The sequence below is a fragment of the Pan troglodytes genome, chromosome 1 (assembly GCF_028858775.2).
Source record: "Pan troglodytes isolate AG18354 chromosome 1, NHGRI_mPanTro3-v2.0_pri, whole genome shotgun sequence".
Lineage (NCBI taxonomy): Eukaryota > Metazoa > Chordata > Mammalia > Primates > Hominidae > Pan > Pan troglodytes.
In genome coordinates, this window is record NC_072398.2 from 28,453,997 (window position 1) to 28,466,352 (window position 12,356).

Below are 12,356 nucleotides of genomic sequence, written 5' to 3' on the forward strand. Positions count from 1 at the left end.
TTAGTTTTCTTACATTCATGTGCTGATTTCTGCAGATCTCCAGAGCTGTTTCTTTGGTATCCCCCCACCCCGCTCTTCCCTGCAGACTCTAGCTGTCTTGGCCTCCCTGGCCTCTCAGTTCTGACTTCTTAACCAGAGAATGCCAAGCTCCAACTTGATTTTCCTCTCCCTGTGCCACAGGCTGGGCCAATCATAGAGGTCATTTTGTTTGTTTTCCTCTCAAGGATCATTGTTCTTCATTGACTAATAGCCAATGTCTTAAAAATTGTTTTTATTCTGATGAAAACATTGTGTGAATTTATTATTTCATATATCTCGTTTCTTCATTGTCTTAGGTGGGAGAGTAAATCTGGTACTTGCTGCTCCACGTTAAGTGAAAGTGGAAGTCTTAAAATGCAAGCTGAAAACTTGAATCCTATGCCAGGAAGCTCTGCTCCCACCCAATCATCTTTCTTACAGTCTGTGAATCCTATTCATGACACCTTGTTTTTTTGGAGACGGAGGGGGGACAGGGACCACTCTGTCACCCAGGCTGGAGTGCAGTGGCATGATCTCAGCTCACTGCAACCTCTGCCTCCTAGGCTCAAGCGATCCTCCCACCTCAGCCTCCCAAGTAGCTGGGACTATAGATGCATGCCACCATGCCCAGCTAATTTTTGTATTTTTTGTAGAGACAGGGTTTCACCATGTTGCTCAGGCTGTTCTTGAACTCCTGAGTTCAAGTGATCCATCCACCTAGGCCTCCCAAAGTGCTGGGATTACAAGCATGAGCCATTGCACTTGGCCCATGATACCTTGTTGATACATCTTTTGAAACATCTCTCATATACCTTGTTGATACATCTTTTGAAATGTCTCTTTCCTTTTACCTTTTTCCACCCTGTGTTAACCACCCCACATCTATGCTATTTCATTCATGCTTTATTGTTTTAACCTCTGAAAAGATCTTCCTGCCTCTAGTCTTTAATCGAGTTCATACATTTCTATGATACATTTTTTTTACTGCTATTTCCTAGAACCTAGACACTAATGTACCCTGGCACTCAACAAACTTGCTGAATTAATAAGCCATTCTTTAACAACCAATTTATTAGGTACTTCCTTGGCTTAAAAAAACCTCGTAATTTCTCCCCTCTATCCATAGATCAAGTCCAAGCTGAGACTGCCAATTAATGCTTTACATAATCAGCTATTAATCAAGCTATGTGAACCCTGCCACTTCCTAGAATATGTGGTTTATTTTTTAACATGACTTAGAGCTATTACTAACTTGTAGCTTTTTTTCCATCTGTAGGATCTTTTCTATTGTCTCTTAAATTTTACCCACTCTTCAAATCCCTTAAAAGACCCACCTTTCCAATGTCCATACAGAATTCACTCTTCTCTGAATTTCTATAGCATCTATTATCTGTGCTTGTTTCACCGCTTTCAGTTTCCTCTCTGTGTGTGTGTGTATGTTTTAGTTGTGCATATATTTACATCTATTTTTTCAAATGGACCAAAATCTCAGAGAGGTAGGAACCATCTTTTATAATTTTTTTTTATGTATCTTAAGACACAGTAGGTATTTCAATGGGTATTTCGAAAATGAAGGCAGAGGTCATCTTGATTAATTTGCACAGGCTAATGGAATCACTAGTTTACAGTAAATTGGTGCCTTGCTGCTCACCGTATGCTTTTCTCCCCCCATGGTGCGAAATGACACTGTTGGTGAAAATCACCTCAAAATAAGAGCTTTTAGGTTTTAAATCAAATTCTATCTTAGAGAATATTATTGGAACAAGGTTCTGGAGTATATTTCATCTTATTCTTTTCATTTAACAAATAAAATGCTGTGCCCCAGTTTCTACAAAATAATTAATTTAATATAAGGGATGTCATATCAAATAATATTTCAACAGAAGCCAAGGAAATCCTGGTATCACATAGCCAGTGAACATAAACTGGTATTTATTTATGCAAACATATTGCAAAATTCCTCTAAATCTTTGAAAAATATTTATGTTGTCATGAACACATAAAATGAAAAATCTAAAGTATCAAGATTTCATTTTTAGTTCATAAAAGACATTGAAGTCAAATTCCTTTCTACAAACACAGAAGAGTTGGCCACAGTGAGAAAATGTAAAAAAGTATCAGTTTCTACCGTGGAAAACACATGAGTCTATTTTTTTAAAAAAGTATTTCAGTGACAGGAATTCCTATAAAAAGATTAAACTTTCTTGTCATAATGACAAGAAACCTTCATAGTTTCAATAATCTTGAAAACCTTCACAGCTTCACCCTTTGCCAACTAAATTTAGAACACATACAATAAACTCCTCATACAGAATACTTTTGTACCAGAAAACAGGTAATTCACATTCTGATAAAGAGCAAAAGACAAGTGCTTTATTATGAGAACTGTTCAAGTAAAATTTCAGTGTGCACCAGTGAAAGTGAATAAAGATTTGCATCAATTTTTTTTTGAATGAACACTAGGTTAAAAAGGGGCTACACATTTTTTTTTTCAAACACCACCCTTTGCTAAGGCAAAAAAAAAAAAACTCACTTAATTTTAAAACATAACTGTTACAGAAGAAAGCTACATCACAGTACAGTACAGAACGTAAAATTCACCCTAGTCTGGAAGCCATTATGGAATGGCACATCACCTACACTTAGACCTTCTAATGTAGGTTGGAATTACAGTATTTATCACAGCTTTATTTTCTTTAAACTGATAAAATTTGAATACACTTTCTGTTTTTCAGGAGTGTGCAGATGGGGCCCATATGTTGGTATTACAGTAATTACAACAGTAAATAACATTGCACAGTCAACCTCCAAGGCTAATTCAGTATAAAATAACAAGTATTAAAATGTACCTTTACTAGTGGTTTTACATCGCATATATCACTAATTATGAAAGAAAAGTAGGCAAATGCCCAATCACAAAGCGGCACATTATAGGCATAATGATGTGGAATAAATACAAGAAATCTGGCAAAATATTTAAAACAAACGAGTTACATGGGAACAAACTGAACAACCACATAAGCATAAATCAATCATATACTGTTATAAATAGTATGTTTTGCTCACAAGTCTCTTAAGTACTTATAGATATTACAGTGGCAGGGGTGAATGAAGAGGATAGCAGGAGAATGAGGCAAATGTTCCCAATGCCAGTTAATTCCTGAGGTGGCATTATTTCTTAACTGATGCATTGATCAACACTGTAAAGATGAGTTTGTGCTGTGAAACAGTCCCAATATTATTATATTCCCGCAATTAAATTGCGGTATTCTGAAGGCAGCAAACCTACGTGACAGTTTATGTTATAATAGCCAGATAAAGTATGGTTTTTTTCTTTTAAATTTTGTTGCTACAGTTAGCAGTGGGTCAGAAAACACTTCAAAGTTCAAAAGAAACTTGATGTAGATTTAACTTTTTTCCCAGTACTTCCTAGTTAGCTCAAGGCAATGCTATTACTGAATTTCATGTACTTGAATTTAAAAACTCTAAGTGCCAACACTGTAAACATTTTGTATCTTCTCAACTAAACCTTGCGGGATAACAAGGAAAAGAGCAAAGATAAGCAGTAATAATTTTGTGTATAATAAAGCTGATCTATTTTTCAGCTTCTGGTTTAAATTTAAATAAGATTTTAAAACAATTTTTAAAGGTCCATGCTACAATTGTAAAGGCTATTTCTATGCACTTTTAATTCTGGACACAATTTTCAAAATTGCATGATGGAGGTAAGAATTTTAAAAACCCACCAGAATGTAAATAACAGGGAAGAACATTTTCAAATCAAAGCATCAAACATACATTCAGGTGCAGAAATCTAGACAACTATACAAGTTTTTAAGCAATCATGTTTTATTATACAACTCTATGAACAGAAAATGAACAGAAATACACAATATACTTACCTGTACATGTGAACCTACTTTTTAAGCTACAGATATTTATTATAGTTCATACTGACTTTAATTTTACAGTTCATAACTATGTATAACCTTATTGCATTAAGGGCAAATTCTACATGGGGAGATTCACAGGCAGACCACATTAGGCATTACCAGTACATTCAAAAACTGTACCTCATATATGTATGTATCTTCCCTGAACCTGTAAATTTGGACTTCTTTACAGCTTAAGCTCATTTGCTATTTTTGATGCAATGTTCTTAAAGGCAATAGATGTCCCAGATATTCGCTTGAAGCGAACCCCATTAAGTGACAGTCGTGGCAACTTGCAGACTTCCATCTCCCACTGCACGAGGCTATCCTGTCTAGCGTCTCCATGGACACAGAAAAGCAAAAATCTCTCTTTTTGCTCATAATCACAGTTATTTGCATCTAACACTTTTCGGATTTCTCTCATCATGTCATTAGGGTCCATTGAACTAGTGGTCTTCATACTCCATGTGAACCGCAAAGAACGCGGCTTAGAATCTTTACCCTCTTCCTTGTCTCTTTCTTTTGGTTCCCCTGATGTACTTCTGGAAGAAGAGGGCAAAGGGAAAGAATGAAAACAAATATTTCACTCAGCAAAGAGATCAAAACACACATAAAATCTAAGTGGTCGTAGTTCAGTGCCTAATAACACTACCTAATTTGCAGACCACCCTCAGATGGACGCAAAGATTTATGTTATCTTGCTGTTACAGAAACACACCCCAAGATGCCACCTGTTTTGACTTTTAATATTGTCAATCTCAAATAGCATTTTTCTTAAATATAAGTGGTCTGAGGGAAACAAGTCTGCAACTGAAAGTGAAGAACTTAATACCTTCTTCAGTTCCATATTTCTCTGTTCAAGCACACACACAAAATAGGGACCACTAATATTCTATTTGTAAATATACATTTTTGAAATATAAAAAATTTCTTTTTTCTGCCTTTTTGGATAGGAGGAATGTCGTAACTTCAGAGGGAAAAATAATTCGTTTACCTGGTAAGGTTGAGAAAGAATGTTGTACTGCAATTAGGTAAAGATGTTAGATTATACCACACATCTCAATGTCCTCCAGTGACTTCTCATTTCACTAAAGACATCCTTAAAACAGTCTACAACGTTCCCCATGACTTCCATTCCAACTCCTACTACCCCCAATCCCATTTCCTAGAATTTTTCTCCTTCCTCACTCCTATCAGAACACAATGGCCTCCATGCTGCTCCTTGAACACACGGGTTATGTTCTTGCCACAAGGCTGTTGCACAGACTGTTCCCTCTGTCATGAATGCTTCTCCCCAGATGGCTGCGACGCTAACTCCTTTGCTTTTTTCAAATCTTTGCTCATATTGTACCCTAACTCCTATCCTAGCATGGCCAAGCCCCCTTAGCCTGCTTTATTTTTCTCGATAGCACTTACACATTCTAACATATTATTTAACCCATTTGTTAGGGTGTTGTCTGAATCTACCATTAGACTGTAAACTCCAGGAGGGCAAGGAATTTTGTCTATGTCATTCACTGATATATCTCGGGCATCTAGAACTGTGCTGGGTACATAGTAATAATTAACATATTTGTTAAATGACTAAATCTCACTGAATTTTACTTATTGCAGGCATTCCCCAAGTAATATGGAAACAAAAAACCTATTTCAAACAGTCATAGAAAGAAACCTTCATAGCTTCATCAAAGTTAATAGATTATTCGTGATACAGAAAATCCTGTAATTAAATTTCTTGAACAATTATCCAAATAGAGATGTTACAATTGCAACTTGTTAACCTATCTCACTTATGTGATTTAAGAAAAAAAAGTCCCTTGGAAGGAGTTTATAATCTACTGCATACATCTTTTAAATTAATATATATATACATTTTGTATCAATAGTATGATATATATTCATGTATAATTTTATATATATTATCTACTTCATTTCCAGGTGTCTGAGCCTAGGTATCTGAGTCCCCAAAGCTCTGCAAACTATGCAATCTTAAGAAAATAAGGAAAGGAATACGTAGAGAAAATAAATTTCCAAAGACTATTAATAAGTATGGAAAGTATTTACTTCATCGTGTTCTCTATTTTTCTCTTTTTGCCCACTGAATCTAAGCCATTGCATCACAGGCCTCTTAGGGCTTGCAAGCCAACCAGAGTCATTTACCAAGGTCACATGTATAATTCTGGTGGAATCGGCATGCTGGAAGGGTCCTGAGAGATCAGTTGACTGAGCACTCATTTTAAAGACGGAACTGATGGCTGGAAAACTTAAAATTAGTTTTCTGTGGCTCACACCTGTAATCTCAGCACTTTGGGAGGCCAAGGTGGGAGGACCATGAGCTCAGGAGTTTGAGACCAGCCTGGCCAACATGGTGAAACCTCGTCTCTACTAAAAATACAAAAATTAGCCAGGTGTGGTGGCACGCACCTGTAATCCCAGCTACTTGGGAGGCTGAGGCAGAATTGCTTGAACCTGGGAGGTGGAGGTTGCAGTGAGCTGAGATCGTGCCACTGCACTCTAGCCTAGGCAACAGAGCAAAACTTGGTCTCAGAAGAAAAAAAAAAATTAGTTTTCTGAAGTTATAGAGCTAATGAGTTGAAAAGTGAAGACTAGAATTTAGGGATATTATTCTAAGTCTAGTTTCCTTCTATTCCACCTTAAGATGACCTTAAGACAATGAAATATTTTTCTGCATGGTCTCACAGACATTGCCACTGATAATGTCATTGTAGAAAGCTCCTGGAAATGTGGATATTAATATAATAACAGCTAACATTTATTGAGTACTTACTAGGTGCAGGAATTGTCCTAAGTGCCTAAAATGTATTAATTACTCATTTACCCCTCAGAACAACGCTATGAGGCAGTTAGAGTGAGGAAATGGAGGCACGCAGAGTTGAAGTAACTTCCCCAAAGCCACACAGTAAGGTAAGTGGTAGAACATAGCTGAAACCCATGCACTCTGGCTGAGAACCTATACTTCTAACCACAGTATCACCTCATCTCCCTGAAATGACAGAACCTTATTATAGCTGGCTTGATCCCACCTATGTTCCTTGCTGTTTTTTTTCATCTGTAAAATAGGCATTTTCACCTAGTTGTTGTGAAAATTAAATGATCAGAAAGTACTTTATAGTTAGTATTCAATAAGTCAGTTCAAAAGCAAAAATAGAACCAAACCCAACAACAACCAAACAAAAGGGAATGTGAAAAGTATTGTGTAAACATTTATAAAATATCAGTTACTAATTCTTATAATGTAATAAAATTATATAGTTACATTAAAAGGACAAAAATGCAACTATTAAGGGCCACTTGCAATGCCACACACTACTAAATGTCTCAGAGGGAAATTTAGTGGAAATATAGGATGAAAAGCAAGGAGGGGCTCAAAAGTGAAGACTAAGTGAGGGAGAGGCTAAGAACAAGTCCTCCATGTTTCTATAAAAGGCAGAAGAAAGTGAAGAATATTTGTCTTGCTCCCCTGTGGCTCCCTACCGTGGTGACTCAGGTACCTAACTCTACAAAGAAACATTTCAACTATTATTACTAAATGTAAATATAGCACAGTTTGTTAAAAAGACTACATGGGAATGCTATAGTTTTCCAAAGTTAATTATGTTTTATATTTTAAGTAACTTGAAAAGTAGAAATCAAATTGGAGGCTTGTGTTCAGCTGGTCACAATCGTTCCTGAATGAAGCCAGAGCCTTTCATACTGTGGAATACTTGTTGGTTGTAAAATTTACATTGCATCCCTTAATGCTTGGGTACACTCAAAATAAATTAATGTCTTCATTTCTTAAATCTCCCATTTGTAAAATATGAACACAAGTACTAACATGTCCATAATGTGGTCCCTAGAACAGCAGCATAAGCATCTCTTGGGGACTTGATAGAAATGCAAATGCACAGGCACCTGCCTCGGCCCCTGAATCAGAAACCCTGGGAGTGGGATCCAGCAACCTTTTTATCAAGTCTTCCCTGTAATTCTGATTGTGCTCAAGTATGAAACCCATTGCCAGAATGAATATACAACTAGCATGAAATGTCAAAAAAAGAAATCCCCAAAAGTATGCCTGGATAGAATTTTTAAATGTGGTCAAACACTGAATTATCACCTAAAATATATTACTAATATCAAATCTTCCTACATGTAATTATCTCCCTGTTCTGTGTTGTTTGTGCTATTTGACTCAGACTAATTTTAGTTACATTACTTTAGTGAGAAAAATATCAGTACATTTAATCTATTAATTCTTCAGCTTGACATACTTTATAGAACAGAAAGCCTATTTCTATACCAAGTACACAATTCAAATGCATGTTTGGAAAACAAATTTAAAGTTGACTGAATTGAATGCTAGGTAACATTATGAAAACCCACCCCAATATAAAAATCTAAAATACGCATGCTATCTAGTTATTAGATCTATTCATGATCATTAAGTGCTGTAAGTATTTCAAAAGTACGTTTTCATACACAGGGACCTAGCAGCGAAGTATTAATAGTGGCTCCTCACCTTGAGGTGTCGGTTCTGCCACTGGCTTCGCCTTCACTTGGATCCCTCAAAACAAAGTGAAGGTTGAGATTTAATGATAAAAGTAAAAAATATATCAAGAAAACCTATATCTAAAATTATTTTAAAATTAGCTTGTTGAGCAAACTTCTACCATGACAGTTTTCTATTACCAGTCAGTCTGAGACTATTTCTCATGTTTTTCACCATAACCGCATGTAATTTATCATTTATTGAGCGTCTACTCATTTTTGTCAAGAGGCAATATAAGGTGAAAGTTTGAAATTTTTTTTCATAATCTTCCAATTCCCAGCCATGATTCATTTGAAGTCATAATTTATCTTTTGGTTTAGTTTAATCTAAAGTAAAAACTATTTAATAATTATCAATAGCAAGATTCAACTTCAAATTTGTAATTATGTATAATTCTAGTAGTCGCTCAATTTAGAAAATATATACATTAACCTTGTAGTTAGCAAATAAACACCAATTTCTAAATAAGCAATTTCTTTTAGAAGTTATGCTAACAATTCATGCACATGATAAAATATCACAGCAAATTAACAGCCTATCCATGTAGGCAAGTCTAAAAACACGGATTCAATCTTAAATAAAAACACTGACCTTACCTGGATATCCACCTGCGAAATAAAACCAGGAAAACACTACTAATTGTTCTGTGTTGCATGTAATTAATATTTTTGAAGTCTACCAAAATTTTAATGCTTTGTTATTTTTAAAGGTAATTAAATATCTTGTGATAAAGGGTAAAATACTATTAAATAGTGGGAAAAATCACCAACTTGAATCCTTAAGTTAATACTGTCTTAATGTTTTAGCCATTCCAGAAACATTTCTATTATTTATGTAAAACGAATGCAATAAGAATAAAATCAGTGGTACTCTCCCATCCCCCAAATTCATAAAACACACCCACATACCAAGCCCTAAAATTTTAAATTGTTCTTAAGAATATGAATGCCTTATGCCTCTCAGGGTCTTTAACTAATACATGCCTTTCTTAACAAACATATTATGAAAAAAAATTTTTTTCTATCTGAATTTAAAAGAATACTAAAATGTATTCTCACATTCAAATGTAATTTCTTAAATTTCTATTTTTAATAACTGGCATTTTCATTGGGAAGTATAATAAAAATTCAATGCCATCTATACAAATCCATTTTTATTATAGCACATTGAAATAAATAAAACATTTTTGAGCAGGCTGAAAGTGAAATGTACATTTTCAGTTACATGTAGATGAACTGATATACACAGATGGGCAGTATACCAATTTGGCAAGCAAGACAGTAATGCTGTTGACTCCCACTGCTAAGACAAAATTCCTTTAGGAAGGGACAAAAATCTCACTGGACTTTTCTGTCCTATTTATATTATGCTTTATTATTCACTATTAGCAAACACCTATACCACAGCTGCCAAACTTAAAACATTAGGAGTGAAATGTCCCTTAGACCCTATCTCCTCTGCTGTAATTGACTGAAATAGCAATTGACCCATACCCTGTTCCTGCCTACCTGGATGCCAGTAGGAACATTGGAAGAATTTCTGCTACTTGGCAATTGTTTCAAAGAGCCCAGGAAGTCTGCTTTAAGTAGCCATGGTAGGAGGCAGATGGAGCTACAGAAGGTGCAGCTGGCTCTAACAGCATATGCAGCACAGCATGCTCTCCAACACTTAACACTTAAAAAACAATTACCTACAGATAGCAATATATACTCAACTGAACAAACTGGGTTGTTCCCTATATAAGAATGAGCTATGGTTAGAAAATCATAAGGTTTGGTGTAGAAGTGAGCCATGCAGGTATTCAGGGCAGAGAATTCCAGGCAGAAGGAATAGCAGGTACACAATGCCAAAGCAGTGCTTAATGTACTTGAGGACAGTCTGGTGCCTGTGTGGCTGGTGTGGAAGCAGCAAGGGGAAGAGTGGGAGAAGAAGAGGTCAGAGCAGAAATGGATGGCCAGGTTACACAAGGCCCCACAGGCCACAGTGAGGGCACAGAATTGTATTCTGAGCAAGGTGAAAGCTAATCAGGGGCTTTAAATTTAAGAGTGACATGATCAGACGTGACATGACACTGCTGAAACAGAAGAGGAGGACAAGGACAGAAACTAGGAGACCTATGAGGAAGTGAAAGATGAATAGTGGTTCAGAGTATGAAGGCAGTGGCGGGAGTGATACAAGCAGTTAAATCCTGGAAATGCTGTGAAGGTAAAGCCAACACAAATTGCCAATGGATCTGAGGTGGTATGAGGAAAAGAAGTGTCAAGGATAACTCCAAGGCTTATGGTCTGAGCAACTGTAAGGACAAGGCTGCCAATTTCTAACATGGTGAAGAATGAGGGAGGGACAGGTTTGGGAAGAGGAATGAGAGTTTACTTTTGAACATGTTCTGTTTCAGAGTCTATAACGTATCTAAGTGGAGAGGCTGAGCAGCAGTTGGATATGAGTCTGCAGTTCAGGAGAGAGATGTGGGCTAGAGATACAGTTGGGAGTTGTTCATACAGGACGGAATCTAATGTCATGAGCCTGACTGAGATCACCAAGAGTGTAAGGAAAACCAGAGAAAAAAATGTGTCCAAAGACTGAGCTCTGGGGCATTCTAATATTTAGAGGTTGGGGGAAAGGCAAGGGAATCTGAAAAAAGCCAGCAAAGGAGCCTGAGAAGTGATAGCTAGTCTGTGAGGTAGGAGAAAACCAGAGCCAAGCAAGGGAAACGCTTTAAATGTGTGGAATGTTTCAAGATAGTAAGTTGCTCACAGGAAGGCAGGAGACCCATCAGTCTCACTCACTGCCGTAGCAATAGCTCCTACAAAAGGGCCTTGCGCGTAGTAGGTCTCCACATATGTGTTCAAAGACTATATGGCAATCTTTATCAGAACCTCCCAACAGACCAGCTCTAAGGCACTTTCCTGCTTTGGCATTCTATCTCACAACTTCCTTTCCACAGTACTCTGTTTCCCCTAGAGTCTAAATTTTTGTTGCAGTTAAGAGAAATATTTTGCACAATGCTTAATGCACAATTAGTGATCAAGCACTAAACTATAAACCTATTTTTCTTCACTTTAAAATTAATTCTGGCTTAACCATGAGAATGTACTGGCTTTTTGAAATGGCCTTAAATAGACAAATTCCAAAAGCAGAAACTACTGATAATCTGACTAGTACCCTGCAGATGGCCGGCTAACACTATGATCTAACTTCCATGCTGACTCTGTTGGTGAACTTTTAGTTCTTTCTCTAGCAAGTTTCATGCTGCATAGTAATTGCCCCAATGGTACAAAGTCACTGACTGATATGGTTAGAAATTTATGTTACATTTGAGGCTTTAAAGTTTTTAATTCAGCTATGTGATACTGGGCAAACTGATGTATGAACCAAGCCTATAAATAGCTCCATGACAAGGCAAGTAAGACTGAAGCTGCTTCTTCTCTTTTCCACATCCACTCTTTGAAATCCTAGAAACACTAATAACATTGGAAACTAAGTATTTAATTAGTATTTCTTAAAGCAAGTATAATTATTTCTTACCCATCATTGAAGGCGCAGCTGAAATGATTATATGATAGGGTGCCTTCACTGTCTCCCTAGATAGAAACAATTGTGTCTTCCTCTGGAATCCAGCATGTTGCCCACACTTTTTAGCACATGTTCTGCTTTATATCATGGCTAGTTGTTTGTCTGCTTCTTACAAGACTATAAGAATCTGGAGGGCACAGATGCCGTCTTACCTATCTTTAGATTCTGTTCTGCACCTAACACAGTGCTTTGTCTGTCGCAGGGCTTAAGTAGGCATTTAGTGGGACACAGGAATAGATGAAATCCACATCAGCCTGCATTGTAGTAGCAACTTGTATCATCAA

General features: G+C 36.6%; 1 protein-coding gene across 10 annotated transcripts in view; it reads right to left on the reverse strand.

Moving 5' to 3' along the window:
- Positions 1-2,369: 2,369 nt before the first annotated feature.
- MARK1 (microtubule affinity regulating kinase 1) overlaps positions 2,370-12,356 on the reverse strand; it is a 136,037-nt gene continuing 126,050 nt past the window's right edge. For 7 of the 10 annotated variants that reach the window (XM_016939077.4, XM_009441515.5, XM_063791688.1 and 4 more), the window contains 2 exons: positions 8,470-8,514; positions 2,370-4,492 (listed from right to left, as the gene is read on the reverse strand). In XM_016939077.4, the coding sequence (XP_016794566.3) occupies positions 4,138-4,492; positions 8,470-8,514 (400 nt within the window). In that variant the 3' untranslated portion in view covers positions 2,370-4,137. The remainder of the gene's footprint in view (positions 4,493-8,469; positions 8,515-12,356) is intronic. The other 3 variants (XM_016939088.4, XM_016939080.4, XM_063791696.1) reach the window with 1 other exon arrangement.